The sequence below is a fragment of the Trachemys scripta genome, chromosome 3, assembly GCF_013100865.1.
Source record: "Trachemys scripta elegans isolate TJP31775 chromosome 3, CAS_Tse_1.0, whole genome shotgun sequence".
Lineage (NCBI taxonomy): Eukaryota > Metazoa > Chordata > Testudines > Emydidae > Trachemys > Trachemys scripta.
The window spans coordinates 10353200-10375961 of record NC_048300.1 but is presented as its reverse complement, the minus strand read 5'-3'; the positions used below and the strand labels follow the sequence as shown (position 1 = coordinate 10375961).

The 22762-nt window shown below is 40.8% G+C and overlaps 1 protein-coding gene across 1 annotated transcript in view; it reads right to left on the bottom strand.

Annotated features, from left to right (window-relative positions):
• The window catches only part of PLCB1 (phospholipase C beta 1), a gene marked incomplete in the record, with an annotated part of 630990 nt that overhangs the window by 95771 nt on the left and 512457 nt on the right, over positions 1 to 22762 (bottom strand). Inside the window, 5 exon segments of the mRNA XM_034764106.1 lie at positions 3438 to 3527; positions 3630 to 3706; positions 14512 to 14689; positions 18455 to 18674; positions 19882 to 19935. Of these exon segments, the coding sequence (XP_034619997.1) occupies positions 3438 to 3527; positions 3630 to 3706; positions 14512 to 14689; positions 18455 to 18674; positions 19882 to 19935 (619 nt within the window).

The window sequence follows — 22762 nt, the reverse complement described above, 5'->3', positions numbered from 1 at the left end:
CCAGGGACAGAGAACAACAGGGCTGCGAGCGCCGGTGCTCACTGTCCCCGGCAGGCGCGGGGCCACAGCTTCTCTCCCCTGCAGGGCACTAGGCACTAGGGGCACTAGGCGGCGCACATCAATGCACCGCCTTGGGGACCACTGAGGGCTTGAAACCCCGCTATACCGCAACCCCGCATTTAGCGCGATGTAATTTTTTGGACCTCAAACATTGCGGTATAGCAGGGTTTCACTGTATGTAGGCATTGGATAGGGTCTAACTCTACAATGGCAGACAGCCTGGCAGGCCAAATGATGGTTCACAGAGCTTCTCTGCTAACGTGATAGTTTAGCTGGTGATGTGCTGCAATATTTTAGGGATAGGGCACGGCTGCTTGTCTTCTGCTTTTGAACTGCATTGTCTTGTTCTGCTCCACAACAATGCTGCTGTGCCCTGTTGGGTAACCTCTCAGCTGCCACATTGACTGGGAACAACAAAAAGAGGTTTCTACTGGTTTTCTTTACAACCCCTTTAAGGGAAGGCAGGAGAACTTGGGCAGGAACATCTTAGCAGCTTCATCTGCAGTGACCTTTTAGACAGATTTTTTTCAGGACCGCCTGGCCAGAGTCAGCACACACTGCCATAGACACGTGCACCATAGCAGGGGCAGTGCACATACATTAGAAGTCAGTGGGACTTAGGCTCCAAAGCCACTTATGGGCCTTTGAAAATTTTACCTGTTGCAATATAGGCCCTGATTCCGTACCATTAAAATGAATGGGAGCTTTGCCATTGACTTCAATGATCGCAGTATCAAGCCCACAATGAACATGCAGCTTATTAGAGATGATGGTATGTAGTATGATGAGTATATAGTGTAAGATGTTTCTTTATTGTTTGTGAAGTTCGCAGAGGGGGGAGGAACTGTCCCCAAATGATGGAGTAGTTGCAATATTTCAATAAAATCAAGGAGCACTTAAGAGGTTAAACAGAATTTTGAATGGCTTGGTAAACCTATCTATACATAAGGGACTAAAATATGTTGCTTCCAGGCAGCTATGCAAACCCTAGAGACAGGGAAAAATTAAGGATAATAGAAAAATGAAAGCCTGCAAAGCTTGGCACAATATATTAATCTGGGCGTGTTTTGATTTCCCACATTTGCAAGAGAGCAGCCTCAAATACCTACTTGCACAGGAGGTCTTGATGTGATCCACTGGGTTTGCACACAGGTCCTGCTACCTCTTTCAGTGGGGAGGGGCAAACTGTGTCCACTTGTTGGAACAGCTGGGGAGAAATATAACGAGTTTCCTGCTCCTTTTGCTGCCTCCACTGGATTTACCTGGGCAAGGAGTTTGAGGGAGCCTGCTCAGGGACTTTTGTCTGCTTCCTTTTGAACACCTACGTTGATATTTCAATAATCTCTCTACAGGCAAATCATTTCACGTTGCAATTGATTTTACTGTTAGAACATTTTTCATAATGTCTAACTGATTTTTCCCAATTTTGTTTCCGTGCCATTATGCCAACTTTAACCACCTTAAATAATTCTTCCCCTTTTACACTATCACTTATTATTCCCATTTTGTCATCTTCTCTTTAGGCTGCTTATTACATTCCTCTAATGTCTGTTCTCAGGTCATGCGCGGTAGTCCTTTTATCTCTGTAGCCCATCTTTCATTTCTATCAATAAAAATATGTATTTCTTTTTCCTACAAGGAGAAGCTCCAAACTATACACAGTGGTAACACTATATTAAACACTGTATAATCGTGGCTTTGTGGAAAAGCTTGGGGGTTTGTTTTGGTTTTTTGTTTGCTTGGGTTTTTTAAATTCTTTTGCAGTTTTTTTTTTTTAATTTGGTTTTAAATATTACAAAGCATCAGGATCTTGGGCAGAGTTAGGCAGGACTAGTGGCAGGAGCTCAGTAGGCAGAACAAACACCGGAGTTCAGAGTCAGTATCAGAGTGAATAGTCAGGCCAAGGGTCCAGCTGTGGACAGAGCTAGGGACAAGTCGGAGATCAGGCTGAGGGTCAGTACTGGGTAGCAGGGTCCACGTAGGAGTCAAGGTCCAAATCAGAGCAAAAGTCAATACCAGGACTCAGGAACAGGAAATACAAAGTGGTCACAGTAGCTAGCTAGTAACCCACACTGGACACTTCCTGAAACACTGCTTGGGTTTATATAGAGCAGTGAGCCAATCAAGTGCCATAAAGGTGCCACCTCACAAGCCCCTTGAGGCGGGACTTCCTGTGGTTGGTGTCCGGAGCGGGTCATGGGTAGGGATACACAAACTAGTTACAGCTGTTCCTGGGTAGCAATGCAGAGGTGTTTGCTGTCTAGCAACTCTACAAGCCTGGGTTTGAGACCCACTAGGCCCTACACAAAGATTGATAACTAATAATAAATACAGTAGTGCAACCTAAAATGTTCTATTCTCTCTTTGAATTATTTGCCAAAAAGGAATTGAGGAAAACAAACAAATCCTATGTACTGCACACTAGAGGAGGATATAGTCCACTTACCCAGATATATTCTGTGCTTATTTGTGAACCACAAATCAAATCAATATTTTTGCACCTTTTTACAGATACTGCACCCACAAAACCCAATTCTTCTCACTTCCACTGTTGAAAAATCAGGAGTAGCTCCACATTGGCTAAAGCTAGCATGAAAGAAGGATTGATAGCACAGGATCTGAGGTGACATTACAAAACTACCACAAACCCTCCATTATAACGATGCTGTTTGTTGCATTCAGAAATGAGTTAATAATAGGTAAAGTTAAAAAGAAAGAAAATTCCTACCCAACAAACTCTGTTAAGGTGAAATGAAAGCCTCAGGAACTGTCAGTAGTTTGAGTGCATGCTATCATTCAATAACATTAGAATTTTTTAAACATAGGAAAAGATAATATGCAGGTAAGGTTGCATTTCTCAAACAAGGCTCCCAAACTACTTGAACCCTGCACTCATGGAGGGGCCAGACTGCCACATTCCTTTCCTTGTATGCTGCATATCGAAAATGGCCCACAGAACATTCATTTTATAGTGTGTTTTAAGGGTGTCTCTCAAATCCAGGCCTAATCCCACAAACACTCCAACACACGAGTCACTTGACAATGTTGATTTGAAGCCAACAGGCTTATTCACCCACAGGTAGAAGTGTTTGTGGGATTGGGGCCTAGGTGTGCCCTTCTGTCATCACACTGACCTTGGCTCTTTTCATGAGGATTCTCATTTGATATGGAGTGCAGTGCAAAAGCGCACCCCTTCAGCTCCACTACATGTGGAGAAGAGGTTTGGATTCATTCAATAGGAGGTGGCCTGGTTCCTTTGGTGATCCCTTACTGTCTGCATACTGATCATTTAGTTGAGGCTTTTCTTTTGATGTCACATGGACCAAATGTCCTTGAACCTCTTCATAAAATCGAACACAATTTTAGAATACACTTACTCGTCCACTTGATTTTTATCCTTGGATTTAGCTTCCGTGATCTTCTCCTGTCTCTTCTTGTCCATTTTCTTCTTTAACTCCTTCTTTTCTCTACAGGAAAGAGAAATAAAGATAAGCCTACACACACATACATATTTCAACCAGAAGTTAGATGCTGAAGATTTAGTTAGTTATATGAGAGTAGCATCTTACTTTTCACAAGTCTCTTTCAGTTTCTTTAACTGGCTGCTCTGACATTCCTCTGCCACATCTGTCAGCTTCTGAATGAGCTGAAAAAAGCCAAACAATGAGCATCTTACATTTTTTTCATCATAAATAATCCAAGATTTCTTCAAAGACATAGTGTGGGGAACACGTGCAAATGTTATATCATCACCAGTATGTATATGTGATTAAAAGTTAGTAGCAGTTCTATCAGTTAAGTATGGATTGTCTTCTTGAGGACTGTGGACTTACATATAAAAATTTCATTAGCTTTCAAGTGTTTTCCTACTTATGAACAAGAATAATTGTGGTCATTGATAAATTACAACTGAATCTCCGTGCCTTTGTCTAGTTCAGTTTCTCTGCAAGTGTGGTATACTGTTGCCATGAACAGAAAGCTGTTATTTGTAACAATTTTGATTTTGGTGTGGCCAGGTAGAAGTAATAGATTCATGCACATTGGGTTAGAAGGCTCTCTTTGCTCATATCTAGGAAGCAAGGACTACAGGTTAAAACACAGGACTGGGAGTTAGAAGATCTGTGATCTGGCTCTGCCAGAGACCTGTTCTATGACTGTGGGCAAATTTAAGGCCAAATTCTGTTCCCACTGAAGGCAGAGACAAAATCTCTATTGACTTCAGTGAGAACAAGAGTGGTCCCTATTAACAAAAATGCCTCAGTTTCCCCATCTGTAAAAGGGGGAATAATACTTTCCTACATCATATGAGACTAACTTCACAATATTATGAGTCATAAAAGGATCACTGATATATTTCACTTGAAGACCACTATAGTTTAGGAATAATTCAGTAAAATAATCAGATACTACTATACAGAGAATGTATAGTAAAGGGTAGTTCATAGACTCATAGACTTTAAGGTCAGAAGGGACCATTATGATCATCTAGTCTGACCTCCTGCACAACACAGCCCACAAAATCTCACCCACCTAATCCTGTAACAAATCCCTAACTTATGTCTGAGTTATTGAAGTCCTCAAATTGTGGTTTAAAGACCTCAAGGTGCAGAGAATCCTCCAGCAAGTGACCCGTGCCCCACGCTGCAGAGGAAGGCGAAAAACCTACAGGGCCTTTGCCAATCTGCCCTGGAGGAAAATTCCTTCCCGACCCCAAATATGACGATCAATTAAACCCTGAGCATGTGGGCAAGACTCACCAGCCAGCACCCAGGAAAGAATTCTCTGTAGTAACTCAGATCCCATCCCCTCTAACATCCCATCACAGACCATTGGGCATATTTACCTGCTAATAATCAAAGATCAATTAATTGCCAAAATTAGGCTATCCCATCATACCATCCCCTCCATAAAATTATCAAGCTTAGTCTTGAAGCCAGATATGTCTTTTGCCCCCACTGCTCCCCTTGGAAGGCTGTTCCAGAACTTCATTCCTCTGATGGTTAGAAACCTTCATCTATTTTCAAGTCTAAACTTCCTAATGTCCAGTTTATATCCATTTGTTCTTGTGTCCACATTGGTACTAAGCTTAAATAATTCCTCTCCCTCCCTGATATTTATCCCTCTGATATATTTATAAAGAGCAACTATATCTCCCCTCAGCCTTCTTTTGGTTAGGCTAAACAAGCCAAGCTATTTGAGTCTCCTTTCATAAGACAGGTTTTCCATTCCTCGGATCATCCTAGTAGTCCTTCTCTGTACCTGTTCCAGTTTGAATTCATCCTTCTTAAACATGGGAGACCAGAACAAAACATAGTAAAATCCAATTTTTATTTCCTATTTGCAGAGAACAAAAGGAGGGTATTAGGTATGAACCCTCTCCTAGAACTACAGAATAACAAAGTATACAACTAAGACAGAATTCTCATTTGTCTATGAAGCAAATTTTCATCAGAAAAAATAAAGCTCAGAGGAAACTATCAGCATGTTTCTTATTGAGAAAGTAATTATCATGACCCTTCAGAACTGAACAATTCAGAAAATGTAACCAAGCTTGGGGAACCGTCATTATGTGTCTTGAAATGTAAATGTAAGCAGGAAAATGAGTTTACAGACAATATGAAGCCCCACAAAATAATTACATACTAGTCCAAAATGGTTGTTTGTATAAAAGTAATACAAATTTTTCATTCCAAATAAAAAGATTAGACACAGCCCATTTTAGACATAGCTCATTACCGAAACCAAGGGCGGCTTCCTGAGGACTTTGGAATAATTATGTAACTGCTCATCAGTGTGAACAAGGGGTTTGCTTTCTGGTCCTCCAACTGCAAACATAAAGGCGCATTGCATATTACTCTGCTATAGTTAACCTGCGGTATGTTGTGTAGCAAGGGTTCATGGTGTATTTTTCACATACATGCTTTTTTTGCACTATTTGTATGGCAGGGACACAATACTTCAAAATGATACGGATATGCAACTAATGCTACAGGAAAAATGGTATGATATGACTTTGTGTTATCTGAAAAATAGCTAGTGATCACATAAACACAGACCAGACTATAAAGCCCAAGGGGGTAGTGATAAGGATCTGAACGCCTCCTTAACTTTGGCATTTCCTCTCTTTGAGTGCGTAACTGTGCAATGTTCTCCTCACATCTTCTTGTCAGTGGAATGCATCACACAATATTGGGAATTCCAAGTTCTTACCAAATCCTCCTGTCGTTCAATGATGTTTTATCTCTTAAGAGTGTGGGTGTGAGGAAGAAAGAAAGGCGAAGGCAAATGAGATAGAGAAATCTTGAGAGAGAAAGCGAGAGCCAGTCTTATGTCTGGCCTGGAAAGGAATTAGAATGCTGACTCAGCTTCAGGACCTATTCAAACCTGCCATTAGCAGAAAGTGCCAGTGAGAATCAATTCACTATTTATCTTGAGAGATAAAGAAATATTGCTTGGGCAGAGGTGATTCCAACTTTTAAGATGACCTCAAACCGGCCAGGAGAAAAATCAATTGGAGAGCATTTCAGAAATAGCGAATACCCACAATGGCTAGTAATCTTCACCAAAAGCAGTTACATTCCTCTTGACCTAGGGGGAATGACTTTCCTCAATAGTTTTTCCTATGCAGTATATGTAACATGACAAAATCAAGAGATAAGAGAAAATTAATGACGACAAGAGAAATAAAATCAGTGGGCGAAATCTGGTTCCTGCTCATACCCAGGCCAGCCCACTGGGCTTAAGGGCAACAATTGGCCCCCGGCCAGGAAATATTTATTTATGGGTCAGTTAAACATGCTGGTATTTCCTAACAGGGCCGGCTCCAGACACCAGCTGAGCAAGCAGGTGCTTGGGGTGACCAAGGGGAAGGGACGGCACGTCGGGCTCTTCGGCAGCAATTCGGTGGAGGGTTCCTGTCCCTCTCGGAGGGAAGGACCTGCTGCCGAATTGCCGCCGAAGAAGAAAGCAGCGCGGTGGAGCTGCCGCCGATCGCGATTGCGGCTTTTTTTTTTTCCCCCCTTCGCCACTTGGGGCGGCAAAAACCCTGGAGCCGGCCCTGTTTCCTAACATTTGAATACTTGACTTGTATCCTTAACATTTGTTTTTTTGTTTTGTTTTATATATTGTTTTACATATATAGCCTATGCACAAAATTGTAACCATGGTACCTAACGGAAAGTTTGAAGAGCCTCTTTTATTAAGCTAATTGAGGATGAAGAAAAGACTGGGACATGCTAAATTTTTAATTAACCTTAACTCAGTTAACCTTAACTCAGTTAACCTTAACTCAAATTAATTAAGAGATTTACTTGTAAATAGGGCTGTTGATTAATCGCAGTTAACTCGTGCGATTAACTCAAAAAAATTAATCACGATTAAAAAAAAGTAATCGAGATTAATCGCACTGTTAAACAATAGAATACCAATTGAAATGTATTAAATATTTTTGGATGTTTTTCTGCATTTTCAAATATATCGATTTCAGTTACAAGACAGAATACAAAGTGTACAGTGCTCACTTGATATTATTTTTGATGACCAATATTTGCACTGTAAAAATGATAAACAAAAGAAATAGTATTTTTCAATTCTCCTCATACAAGTACTGTAGTGCAATCTCTTTATCATGAAAGTCCAACTTACAAATGTAGTTTTTTTTGTTACATAACTGAACTCAAAAACAAAATAATGTAAAACTTTAGACTCTACAAGTCCACTCGGTCCTACTTCTTGTTCAGCCAATCTCTAAAAACAACAATGTCACCTGAAAGCAAGAACGGGTGTTCGCATGGCACTGTTGTAGCTGGCGTCGCAAAATATTTACGTGCCAGATGCAATAAAGATTCATATGTCTCTTCATGCTTCAGCCATCATTCCAGAGGACATGCTTCCATGCTGATGACGCTCATTAAAAAAATAAGGTGTTAATTAAATTTGTGAGTGAACTCCTGGGGGGAGAATTATATGTCTCCTGCTTTGTTTTACCCACATTCTGCCACATATTTCATGGTATAGCAGTCTCAGATGATGACCCACACATGTTGTTCGTTTTAAGAACACTTTCACTGCAAATTTGACAAAATTCAAAGAAGATACCAATGTGAAATTTCTAAAGATAGCTACAGCACTCGATCCAAGATTTTAAGAAACTGAAGTGACTTCCAAAATCGGAGAGGGATGAGGTGTGGAGCATGCTTTCAGAAGTCTTAAAAGAGCAACACTCTGATGCGGAAACTACAGAACCCAAATCACCAAAAAAGAAAATCAACCTTCTGCTGATGGCATCTGACTCGGACGATGAAAATGAACATGCGTTGGTCCACACTGCTTTGGATTGTTATCGAGCAGAACCTGTCATCAGCATGGACTCCTGTCCTCTGGAATGGTGATTGAAGCATGAAGGGACATATGAATCTTTAGCGCATCTGTCATGTAAATATCTTGTGACGCTGGCTACAACAGTTCCATGCGAACACCTGTTCTCACTTTCAGGTGACATTGTATACAAGAAGCAGGCAGCATTATCTCCTGCAAATGTAAACAAACTTGGTTGTCTGAGTGATTGGCTGAACAAGAATTAGGACTGATTGGACTTGTAAGCTCTAAAGTTTTACATTGTTTTATTTTTGAATTTTTTTTGTACATAATTCTACATTTCTAAGTTCAACTTTCATGATAAAGAGATTGCACTACAATACTTGTATTAGGTGAATTGAAAAATATGGTTTCTTTTGTTTTTTACAGTGCAAATATTTGTAATAAAAAATAAATACAAAGTGAGCACTGACCACTTTGTATTCTGTGTTATAATTGAAATCAATATTTTTGAAAATATAGAAAACATCCAAAAATATTTAAAAATGGCATTGTATTACTGTTTATCAGCACAATTAATCGCGATTAATCTTTTTAATCACACAATTAATTACAATTAATTTTTTTAATCGCTTGACAGCCCTACTTGTAAATTCTCAGAAAATCCAATCTATACTCAGAGAGTAAGCACTGAAAGTTTGTTGAGAATATACTGCATTTTTCATATAAAACAAGGCTTCTTTAAGTGCAAAATCAAACTCCAACCTTAACTATGGAGTTCTGAACAGCATCTCCGTAATGTGAAATGAACAACCGCTATCCATGAATGCAGCATAAACACTTTCTCCGTGTAATCACACATCTCCCATTCACCAAGAGAAGTTACGAACAATCAGATATGTGAGAGCATTCCATATGTATTTCACACAATGAAAGAACAATGAAGAGACAACATGTTTGAACTTGATAGTTTTAGAAAATGGCAGTGTCCCTGAGAGCCTTTAGGCCTTGATCCTGCAGAGAGTTTTGCAGGCAGATCCCAGCACTCACACAGAGCTCCTAATAGGGATGGGACCTTAATTTGCACAGTGTGACCCAATCAAAATCCCTGGTATTACAGCAAGCAAGGAGTTAGCTTCAGAATTAAACCTCACACAGTTGTAACAGGCAGAGGGCATGTCCACACTACAAATGCTGTATCGGTGTAGCTGCACTGATCCAAATGCAGAGGGGAGAAGAGCTGAAGCCGTGGGAGGATGGGGGGGAGAAGTAGATTAAGCCAAGGAGATGCAGAAAGGAAACTGGGACTGGAGGCTGGCAGTGGAGGGGAGAGAGAAACTGGGGCTGGCTGAACAAGGAGACTGGGACTGGCAGTAGGAAGTGGAGCCTGGGATTGGTTTGCAAGGAGACTGGGACTGGGATCCAGGGAGAAAACTGGGATTGGCCTTGTCTACACTACAGGGGAAAGTCAAGCTAAGCTATGCAATTTGAGTTACATTAATAGCGTAACTCAAGTCGACGTTACTTAGATCTATTTACCGCAGGGTCCACACTATGCTATGTCGACGGGAGAGTGATCTGCAGTCGATTTAGCGGGTCTTTACTAGATGCACTAAAGCAACCGCCGATGCGTCGATCATCACATGTCGATCCCCTGATAAGTGTAGACAAGTCCTAAGTATCTTTGGGTTCCATCGTATTAAATGCAAAGTTTATGTATTATTGTGGGCCAGGATTCTATGTTACCTCTGTAGGGGGGAGATGTGATGTGAGGCATGGGAGTTCAAAGGACTATCCTAAAAATGTGCCAGACAAGAATGGACAATAAGTGTTAAGTGGATTTCCTGGGGTACGCCTCGGGGGAAATTAATGAAAGTTTCCCACCTCTGGTTATGCAAAACTCCTGCCTTTTGAAGCTATGTCCTGTGGCTAAGTCTTTGTCTGCTGATTGCCTGTTCCCAGAGACTGGAGATCAAAGGCCCAAGGGATATAAAGAAATGGCTGAACTGCCCAGCCTGGCTTCTGGTTCTGAATCTGAGACAGCAATGACCTTGCAACACTGGCGAAAACCCAGCTTTGGGTTTTGAAGGACTGACATCTACCAGAGTCCAATGCTGGAGTTGTGGGTGACCTCTGGTAAGCTTTTTAGCAGGTAGGTTCTTTTATTGTTTTTAATATGTTTTCTCTGTAATGCTTCCACCTTAAGAATAAATGTGCTTGGTTAGAAGGAGCGGTGTGGTAACTCATAACTGCTGGCAATCACACTGTTCATAGTAATCAGAGAGAATGCAAAGTGCAGACCCTGGCCTGTTTAGGCAGTCTGGCTTGCTGGGGATATCATAGTGTAAGGCAGGCAACTGTGCAGCTTTAAAAACCCCTGGTCAGAAGAGAGTCAGATGCAGGTCTCTGCTCAAGTTAGGTGACGGCTGGGAGCCAGAAGCCTAGAATGGGTGCCACTGATGGACCATGAGGGGGGAAACAGGTGCATCTGTCCTGAAACTGCAACAGAGGGAACAAAGTAAAAGGGAAAAGGAGGCAGATCAGACAAGGAACTCAGGTGGGAGGGGAGAACTGGGATAAGGGTCGCAGAGATCGGACGAGGAGCCCGAGGAAGGAGATTGGGACTGGAAACCATTTGGGATGGAGAAAGAGTCACACAGAAGGCCACGGTGAGAGAGAGAGAGAGACAGACAGACTGGATGAGGAGCTGACAGCAGAGAGGAGGCATCGCTAGGCAAGGAGTCTGGGGACAAAGTGCTCGGGGGGAGGTGGAATGTGGGTAACTGGAAATGGGTAAATAAGGAGAATAAATAAGGAGATTGGGACTTGAGAAGACTGGATGGATCAGAGTAGGACTTGATGGGCCAGGAGACTGGGATGAGACACCTGAGGAGTGGAGACTGGGACGGGTTGGAGCAGATGAGTTTGGGGAGAAAAAAAGCAGAAGAGTTTATACCTATCCCCCATGAGACACTCCCTTCCAGAGCTCTGAATGGAACCCAAGATTCCTGAGTCTCACCGTTTCTCTCCTGTCAGCAAATATCTGTGAAACCCATTCATGAAGGGTCCCATTACCTCTAGTGCTGGGCCGTACACAGCACAACAACCCACTCTGTTAGCTGAAGTGCCACAGGTCTGTAGCATGGATCTAAAAGTTCCAAACCTGCTGTTGATCCATGTGGTGTCAATACGATGGAATGTCTGCTTTTTCGGTTTGCTTTTTTTAGAAAATTTGGGAAATTACACTAAAAAAAGCTACATTAAAAGAACTTTATTAAAGTTGAAAAGTCAAGCACCCAAAAGTTAGGAAATGCCAGAACTAAGGTTGCTTATCCAACCTTAATTTGACCCCCTTTTACATATGCATTATGATACAGTCTTTAATTACACAATTACATTCAATTTTTTCCAGAGGAAAAAAAATCTATATCTATCTTCCTGAAAGGTATGAACATATCAACAAACTATAGCAAAAGGATACATCAACATGAAAAGTTCCCACCTAAACTTTTATAGAAAATAAACTGAAGACATTTTATAAATGAAAACTACTGATATTACCGAAGGGTTGTTTACGTTGTTTTTTAACAGATGAATATTAAAAATTACAACAGCTATGTATACTGTATAGAAGCAGCCAAATTCTGTTGGACTTGCACTTCAGAGAACCTTACTGCATTCGCTGGGGTTCCGGGGCAGCCACTCAGTGTTTTTAAGCACAAGTTTTTTCAAAAGCTATTTTTTAAACAAGAGTCTGCATTACAAACTGCCCAAGGTCTACAGTGCAAAATACAAGCCAAGTCCTTGATCCAGCAATCCCCAAAAGTGGATCTCTGTGTGGACCCAATTGCAAGTTAGGGACTGAGGGTGAAATCCTGGCCTGGTTAAACACAATGGCCAAATTCCCATGGACTTATATGGGGACAAGATATCTACCCTAACTTTGATGATAAACTACAAAAGAGGCAAAGATGACAAGTGCACTCCTACCCTTTCTTGCTTTGCCAGTTAATTTTTATTAGCGCTGTGTTTTTCAAAAACATATAAGTATTCAGTCACTCTATTAGACTTACGTATATAATCAAAAATAACTCAGTATATTAAATTGTGTGGATTTTTTCACATCATGCAACATCATACATTTTTTGCTTTTCATGACATTTGATGTATGTTGGAGTATGTAGAGCTTTTCAGGTACAAGAGAAAACTTATCTCTTTGTGAGGAATGAACAGAAAGAGAATTTCTCAATTACTTTAAAGACAACATATTGCTTTGAGTGCTGGCAGAGAGCCAAGACAAAGGATTTTAAAAGTCTTTATCGCTAACATGTTATATCAAAGGGAAATTTTCTAACTGCAATTTTTTCTAAGCCTGAGCACCGTAGCTACTTGAGAAATGATGGCAGACCAGGGCATAGGTGGAATACATCTGTAGCCATTCTTATGTTGGGCTATGTCACCTTGAGGGTCAGCACTCGAGATAGGAAATTACAAAGTGTAACTGCAAAGACTACAACTTGCTGATTAGCTGCTAGCTGGAGCATAGAAGGAAGCTAGAAAAACATAGTTTCTCAAAGAAACAAAGAGATGGAAACAAAGAAACAAAGGGATGGAACAGACAACTAAATAGGTCCTCTGTGTAAGATACCTAGATAGTTCCCATCACTGTAGTATCTGATCAGCTCTCATCTTTAATGTATTTATCCTTGCAACAACCCTGTAGGTAGGGAAGTTTTATTATCTCCAATTTACAGGTAGGGAACTAAGGCACAGAGAGGCTAAGTGACTTGCCCACACTCATACAGTTAGTCTGTGGTATAGTAGGGAACCCAACCTGGGTTTCTAGAGTCCCAGACTAGGGCCCTAACCACTGGACATTCCATCTCTCCTTCTTTTGCCTCTGTTTAACTTGTGTAAGTCTATCAGTCAGGATGTTCCACCCACTCCATAGACCTGCCAGAGCTTACTTCTATTCTTGTCTTGCTTACTGCTGACTAATAAGATCATTGTGTGCCTTATCAAAATACCCCGTGTGGTTACAGTTTTCTTGAGGCTTCTCCATCTCTGGCCCAGTCCTTTCACTGATAATACAACCTGCAGAGGCAACTGTCAATCAACGAATAACTAAAACCTCTAAGAAAATTTTTTTCCTTTTCCTATGTCACACCTTGTGAGCAGGATTTTCAATAATAGTAAATACCTAGCTCTTATATAGCACTTTTCATTCATGTGTCTCAAAGCAGTTTACAAAGGAGGTGTGTATCATTGTTCCACTTTTACCTCCGGGGAAGCCGAGTGCTTGTGGTTGGTATAATTCTGCTCTGGTTGAAATCAGTGGAAATTTTACCATTGACTTCAAAGGGAGCAGAGTAGAGCAATGCTGAGTGCATTTGAAAATCTCCCTTGGTATATTTATATAGCTTATACAAATATTCTTGGAAGCCATGGAACTGCTTTGGCATTCCATTCTCTATCTTCTGCTTGCTCTAAACGTTTCATAGAAATCGATACACTTCCATGAAAAGTTTTAGTTTTGACAAACTGGCATTTGCTGTAAAAAATCCCTGACCAACTCTGCGTGTAAGGCTAGACTGTCAGTTTACAATCCGCCCCGAGCAACAATCAGTGCATAGATGTACAGCTGCAGGAGTAGACCAGACTATCAGGCACAATTCCCTCCCCGATCGCTCCCTTGCTCCACAGTGGAAGCAGTCGGTTTACATTCCCTTCAGTGCTCACTCAGCTCTGCTGGCTGGAGTGTTCAGGTTGGTGAGGAGGGACAGAGTTTGGCTTCACCCATTTCTGGGTGGTCGGAGGAGAAGCAGTGGTCTCTTTCCCACCTCCCTGTGATGCTGGTAGCCCAAGCAAGTGAGTAAGAGTCAGTCTTACGTGTGGCGTTTGACTAGTTTATTTGTGTGGTTTCATGCCCAAGTCACCATCTATCATTGGCCACCGTTTTGTTTTCACTGAACACAGAATGCACACTGTGGATCTGGATAAATTAAGGCTCAGAACTGGAGTCCGGGAAGGGAAGTGCAGGACAAAATGCAACTGAATTAATAACAATACCTAACTTCCACTAATGACTGAGAGAGCCTCAAAAAAGAAGTATAAGCCGTGAGTCTTTACACTTACCAGCTTAATATGTTCTCGCTTCTGATACTTTTCACTATAATACTGTTCTTGTCGGAGATTGAGCAGCTGCTGTTGTTGCTTTTCCTTCAGTTCTATTAACTTCTGGGTCATTTCTGAGTCAAGGGCAGCCAGTTCTTGTTCAATAGTTGAACTGTGATCCGGGCTGCCAGTTTCACATCTGCAAAGACATACGGAATACCGATAACTCATTCAATAGGGACAGTTAGTACAATTCCTATTTTTTTCTTTCTTTTTCTTTTCTTTTCTTTTTTAGCAATTGTCTAAAGTAGTAGCTGTAGCCATCAAGAATGCATAAGTCTCTCTGCGCTGTATATGCTTACTAGTGCAATTATACGATCTACCACACACTTAAAATGATTGGCTGGTTTCTCCACTGATTTGCATTTTCTATGCAAAATGTATGTAAAACATGTAATATTGTGGTGGTGGTGGCTATAGTGGTTTAAACTCAATTTGTACAAGGCACCTTGCAGTGCAGTGGAGAATCAGGATCAATATCAATAAGTAATAAAGTTAGGAACTTTTTCCTAATGTCCAACCTAGACCTCCCTTGCTGCAGTTTAAACCCATTGCTTCTTGTTCTGGGTTTAAACTGCAGCAAGGGAGGTCTAGGTTGGACATTAGGAAAAAGTTCCTAACTGTCAGGGTGGTTAAACACTGGAATAAATTGCCTAGGGAGGTTGTGGAATCTCCATCTCTGGAGATATTTAAGAGTAGGTTAGATAAATGTCTATCAGGGATAGTCTAGACAGTATTTGGTCCTGCCGTGTGGGCAGGGGACTGGACTCGATGACCTCTCGAGGTCCCTTCCAGTCCTAGAATCTATGAATCTATAAACATAATTGCCAACATTTTCCCAAACTGGGTGTAAGTTCACATTTATGCACCTAAATAAGTGGCTTGATTTTCAAACTAGCCCAGCCCTCAATGAGAATAATGGGAGCTTGAAAATGAAGTCACCTATTTAGGTGCCTAAATGGGGATTTAGGAACCTAACCTTAGGCCTGCATTTATAAAAAGCCTCACCGGTGTTTGTTCAGGAGCTAGGAACATCCCTATATCTGCTAACTTACTCTCCTTTGGAAGTTATGTACAGTGAATTTGTGCGCCTTTGTGTGGAAGTATTTAATGAACTGCAGAACTGTGGACTTCTGTGAAAAAGGAAACTAGCAGAGGAGTATGATTCTGAGTAAGGCAGCACACAGAAGCAAAGGAAAAAATAAAAAAAGAATCTAAAAACCAAACTCCCTAAGAAGCAGAATGAGATTTTGGTCTTGGGAAAGAAAGATAAACAAACAAGGGCAGGGAAAGGGATTGATGAGGGAGCAGTGAATGGTGCATGTGAAAGTGAGATAAACAGTGCATAAAGTTAAAGGATTAAGGTAAAATAATAACAATCTAAACAAAAAAAAATTAAACATGAAAAAATATGCCCTGATCCATATTCCTACAGATTTCTGTCCTGCATGTTGGCATTGGACCATACAGCAGATTACAAATTTCTGCATAACACAGCTGACAAACAGCGCTAAAGAATTTTATCGACTCAAACTTTGGCTGTTCAAACTTCGGCTGTTTTCAGAATGTTCAAATTCTAAGTCACTTAAATATGGGGAGGCTGCTTTAGAAGTACAAAATTCCTATTAAATTGAATGAGGGTTCTGTCATTGGACAATCATAAATGGCCAAGTTGCCTTCTGGGAACGATTTGTGGGCTAATTCACTGCCAGTTACAATCAGAGGTGTTGTTATGGACGTCAGAGGCCAGAAATCACTCCTGGCTTTTTCTCTCTGCTTGTCTCCCAGAGATTTTTTTGTTTAATGTTCATGGTTTTCATATTTTAAAAGCTATGATGAATTGCAAGTAGTAAATTGTATGAAATAATAAAAAGGACTTAGAATGTAATGGTGATTATTTGAATTAAATGAGTTGCAGAATGATGCTGTAATGTTTACTACATTTAAATAAATTATAATTAAATGAAAATGCTGAATAATTGGGATGAACTGAAATCTACCAAAAGGCATCCCTGATTAAGCAGCTTCAACTGTGGTATTATTAGCATCTAATCCTACATAAACTTAGGCACATGAGTAATTATATTTTGCGTAAGTGTTTGTAGTCGTTGTTTTTAGGGGTTTTATTGATATATAGTTCACTGCTACATGCACAAGCTGAGAGTATTCGAAAGATTTAGTGAATCACATTTCCCACATCAAATTGACAGAAATAACTACACTGCCCATACCCCTTTATTTTCTAACAAACTAAAAAAAAAAAAATCACTTTCACAGAAACAAAAAAATACAGGGCAATGGAGGATTGAAAAGTAGATGGGGCATAGAAAGGGACTGCATAAAGGGAAGGGGCCATAACATCTTGCCCAGATCTACTTACAATAAATCAATCGTCACCACGTGGTCTAGAGAATTCATATTTTGAAATTTATTCGATTACTTTCCGCTGTTAGTCAGTAAATCTATCAGGTGTTCGATTCAAGGAATAGGTCTAATTCTTAGTATTCTATTAACAATTCTTTCCAGGGTTCCAGTTTGGAGGCAGACACAAGTTAACAATGGCCCTCCTTGCCACAAATAATAAAACAGGACCAATTTTGATTTTCATCTCTAGGGTTGCACCTTTAGAATTCACACTGTGGGACCTAGAGCCATTTGTTTGCTCGGGTTGGGCCAGAGCATGGGTTGTCCTATTTGTCTCTGCAGGAGAGTAAAGGGGCATAAGGTGGTCTCTTATCTCCCCCCTGTGGACTACATGCATGAGTTACAGTATAAAGGAGAGGGGGCAACAGCAGTTTCCCCGGGGATACTCCTCCTCCTTCCCTGCAGAAAAGCAGGGAGGCATGGGAAGCGTGCGGCACCTTGCAAAAGCACATCAGCTAGGACAACTGTGCCTGCTAGGAGACGCAAGTCATCTGTGCCAGTAAAGAGCTGATGCAGATTACCTCCTGCCTGCAGCAAGGAGGGAATCAGGGATTGAATTGTGACTCTGTAGTTATGAATTGGTCCCTGGTCTGCTCCTGCACCTAAGTGCAGCCTCTTACTCAGGGCATGTGGGAACTCCACAATCAAGTGTGTGCTATTTGTAAAAGAATTAGGGTGACCAGGTTTCTGAAAGAGAGAACGGGACACTGCACATGGCTGGCCCAAGGGCCTCTCCTCCACTCCCCCCGCGTGGGCGGCACCAAACCACGCGCCTGACCCCTGCCTCCTCCTCCCTCTCCCCTCCTCCTGCACAAGGCTATCACTGGTCATTAGTGCCCTGCTTGCCTTCCCTCCCTCTCCCCTCCCCCCCCCAGCTGTCCTTGGTCGCTCCAGCCTTGCCTCTCCCCCTGCACCGGGCTGGCCTCGCCCCTCGCCCCTCCGCATGTTCCTCCACACCGCACTTCTTTGACAAATGTTGGCCAGAGCAAAGGGGTCAAATGCCCACTTTTGCCACACACAAAAAGGAACGGCTGGGGCAGGGTTTAAGAAAGGGGCTGTCCTGGGCAAAACAGGCCGTATGGTCACCCTAAAAAGAATGGATTATCAGAACAACTGAATCCCAGGAGAGCACCATACAGATGACAGTGGGTTTCTCAATACACAAGTAGTGTGTCCCCTATTGTATAGGGAAGGTGATATATACAAGCAATCTACCATGTAAATTGGGACAGTCTTCTCTGGTTGCGAGTAGAGAACAAATGCATCACAAGGGGGGCTTCTATCCATTGTTGCAGGTCCCACCTTCATTTCAAGATCTCTGCCCTCATTCAATCTATGAATTTCATGGCCTTTGTTTTTCATCTGTACTCTTGTGCTATCTCCACATACTTGTTATGTTATCAATTACGAGTAAATGGATAAAGATCTTTTGTATTAAAGGAGAGGACACTAACATACCTTCTCATACCAGTTAACATACCTTTTCCTACTTTCCCTTTTTGTGTTTTTTTCTAAGACTGCCCTACGACGCAGGTAGTCGTTCTGGATTTCGTTGTATTTTGCAGTGTGCTCTTTGATCAGATCAGTGGTTTTCTTGTGGTGTTTCTTTACAAGGTCCTTCATTTCTTTGTAGTGCTTCTTCTGAAGTTTAACAAATGACTTCTGTTGTTTTAGCTCCTCAATAGTCTGTGCTTCCACTTCTGCAACAATAATCACGGAAACTGCATCATTTTTCTCTGATTGAAATCCTTACGGAAAAGAAGCCAAAGCTCTGGATGGGCCTCCAATTATAAAATTTTAAACAGTGCAAGCCACTGTATTTAACTGAAATCCAAAGATAACCTCAAATGCAGTTCTGTCCTAAGGTACGATGCAGTCCATGGGTAAATACTGTTACTTGTTCCTTTCCCACTCCCTTCTCTAGGCAACAGTTTGCATAAGGACACATTTCATACCAGTACACAAGGCTTTAGCTGTGCTACACTTTGACAAGTTACTTCTATTTTCAGTTGATTGTCCAGGAGAATTGCAAAACTAAAGCTTCATGGACCAAATTGAAAATATACCTCTTACTATAGCAGAATCAATGTACCCTTCAAAGAAGTTGAACTAAAGGGCTTCTCAGCTTTGGAAGTGGAGAATGGACTTGATGTCCTCAAGAAACTAAGCCAGCAATGACATTCAACTAGGTACGATGAAATACAAGCGGTGTATCTTATTGTTAGGAGTTATGCCATTGACTTCAGGACTGGGCTCTACATTGCACTGATAGCTACACTATCATGGGTGCACCTCCAAAATCTCCAGTAAGAGCTCTAGTGTATGCAAGGCGCTGGCATTAAGCCATCTAAGTCTGCTCAGAGCCAATCTAGATGACACGGTGGTCAGAATACTGGTTCCTTCTCTGCATTCAGACTCCGAATACAGATGCTCCCCGGGTTACGCAAACCCGACTTACGCAAATCCGGACTTATGGAAAAAGTTCTGTAAGTTCCGTAAGCTTTTTTTTTTTTTTTTTTGTGTGTAATTGTCGGGTTATACGTTCCCAACTTACGCAAAATTCGACTTACGCAAGGCTTTCCGTGCATAAGTTGGGAAGTGTCTATACTCCCACCATTACTGGCATGGACGGTAGTGCAACAGTGGGAGATATTAAGAAAAAGCTCCCTGTAGGGACCCAATCCTACTCTCATTGTAGTCAATGGGGGGTTTGCCATTCAAGATGCAGGATTGTGTCCTAAGGGAACAAGTCCTGGTATGTACATTTGCCACAAAGTTCTTTCAGCAATAATCAGACAATGAAAAGTCTAAACCAGGTAGCCTATTTTACGAAATGTACGTATCCCTGGACAAAACCGTAATATTCATTCAGAATATGCTACTGCATAACATCTGTATTTTTATTACCTGTTAGGACACTCTGAATAAGATCTTCTGTTTTTGCAGGTGCTTTCACAGAACCTGGAAGTAAAAGATAGTATTGATTTCCATTCTTTTTAAACAGAAGTCACATGTGTTGCCTATAGAAAATTTATATATATTCTATATCATTATCGCAGTTGACATAGCATATACAGTTGTGTAAACATTCTGAATAATGTGAGGAAATATATATTTAGGTACCTTTCACACTGCCCAAGAGTAGCAACATGGATGTGTATCCCAGTTCATAGATTATGTATTAATTATATTGATTACTTAAGAATTCCAGTTATCACTTTGAGGGTTGACAGGTTCTTGTCCCAAGATCAGGCTCAGTATTAAAATTACTGTAGAGTTGGGTACACAGTTGCAACACTCACACTCTAGGAAAACTTCTGTATTTACAATAGTTTATTAATACATTTAGCAAAGTCACAAACACTCCAGCTCAGTAAGGTAGATGGATATAGTACAGAATGTCCATCTGCACATCCATATACTCACACCATTCCTTGCAGGACAACCTGAAATGTTAGCCATTATCTTCCTCATCACCATCACCTTCCTCATCCTCACCAGTGCCATCATCCTGGCATCTCCCAAGGACTACACCTCTCTCTCCTATTGCCCGCAGGCTGGGATGCAACTTGTATAATATGTTACGCTGACGCCACTATGCCTAATGCACATTCAGTAGGGGTTTCTCCCCTCTTCCTTATTTGTATTTCCTCACCATACTAATGTTGAGGTGCCCTTCTCCTATTGGTTAGTATACTAATGATCTCAATTTATTATCATATATGTCGATTCGTCGATAGGGCATTCTTGTGGTCAGACATCTGCGAATGTTAGCTCATGTTCATGTAGTTTTGGTAAATTCTGAGAAAATTTCCTCTTAAACACTTTATTCTCAGTTCCCCAAAACTTGGGGGGTTACCATTGGGCCATTTATCTGTGCCAACGTTCATAGGCCTCAAGCATTATGCTAAGTGCTGAAGCTAATGTCGTACAGGGTACAGGCCTTTAGGTTCCTTGCATTACTGCTGAATATAATGAATGTGGAATGTAATGAAAGCAAGACAGTGAATATAATAAAGGCAAACTAGCCGTATGGTCTATAGAGGCAACACTTGTATCAACACCAAACAACACAACACAACATAAAACACCCTAGCCACCTCACTTTTCTTATGAGAGGGATGCCGCTGAATTCAGTGGGACCAATCGTGTGAGTAAGGTAAACACGATTTGGCTCATGGTTAGTACAACAATGGTACTTTAAGTGACAGTTCAAAATTGCTTTAAAAGGGTCTGATACAACTCCTCTGAAGTTTGTGGAAGTTGGATGGGGCCTATGATGAACAATCAATAATTAAATTGGAAATAATGTAGTTTTAGAATTCTTTTAAAAATAGATATATCAATACAAATGTATACAGGCCTCCATTTTCAAAGAATGAATTTTAAGTGTACAGGAAAAGGTAAATACATGCACAAATAACTGGAAATATTTTTGTAAAAGCAATTTAAGAGTCTACCGCACTTGGACATAAGGAACTGTTGTACAAACGACCTTGACCATAATGGAACACTCAGCTGCACAATTACAGAATACTTTATTATTTTCAAAACTCAGGAAAAATGTCTATGCTTGCATCTGTGCCCCCTTCTTTATTAAAATACATGTCCTCTCCTATTTAATTCTTCCTTTGTGTGAGCAAATTGCTTCTCAAGTATCATAGGCCCATAGCTAAACCAATAAAAGTGTAGGCGTGGGTGTTGAGATGATGGAGCAATTGTTTTGGAAGACCTGAGACAGGAGTAAAAATGTACATTTACCAGGATAATGTGCATGGGGGGTATTATTATTTATTTAGCATTAACAATGCTTGTGCTGTATTAATATATGAAAATGAAGACAGCCCTTAAGACACAGCAATTTAAGAGACAGAGGCATGTAAATATTCAATAACAGAAGACTGGTCACCCTGGGACATCCAGAGGTTGGGATAACAAACTCACTTCTGGAAGAAGTGAGATTTTAGAAAGCATATGAAGCAAGGGACATGTGTACTTTACTGTAAGACTAGGAGATGTTCAAAACATATTGCTATTATGCTTATCAACATAGAGCCAGGTATCAAAAAAATGCTCAGCACACAATATCGGGGTCCGATTTTCTACACAGCTCAACTCCATTTAGGCACCTTCATGAAGTGGCCAGATTCTTCAGACGTGTTTGATATTCCATGGCCCATCGCGTTAAGTGCTGCACTGGTACTTACGGTTCACAAGCAAATTCCAGAGTAATGTTCATACTGGATTCTGCTCATTGCCTCTCCAAAGTTCAAGGAGCCCTTGTCTCTGAGTGTGTTTTATTATTATTATTATTTTATTACAGCTGTCGATTAATCACAGTTAACTCATGCGATTAACTCAAAAAATTAATTGCGATTAATTGCACTGTTAAACAATAGAATACCAGTTGAAATTTATTAAATATTTGTGGATTTTTTCTACATTTTCAAATATATTGATTTCTATTACAACACAGAATACAAAGTGTACAGTACTCACTTTATATTATTTTAGATTACAAATATTTGCACTGTAAAAATGATAAACAAAAGAAATAGTATTTTTCAATTCACTCTATACAAGTACTGTAGTGCAATCTCTTTATCGTAAAAAGAAGAACAGGAGTACTTGTGGCACCTTAGAGACTAACAAATTTATTAGAGCATAAGCTTTCGTGGACTACAGCCCACTTCTTCGGATGCAGAAGTGGGCTGTAGTCCACGAAAGCTTATGCTCTAATAAATTTGTTAGTCTCTAAGGTGCCACAAGTACTCCTGTTCTTCTTTTT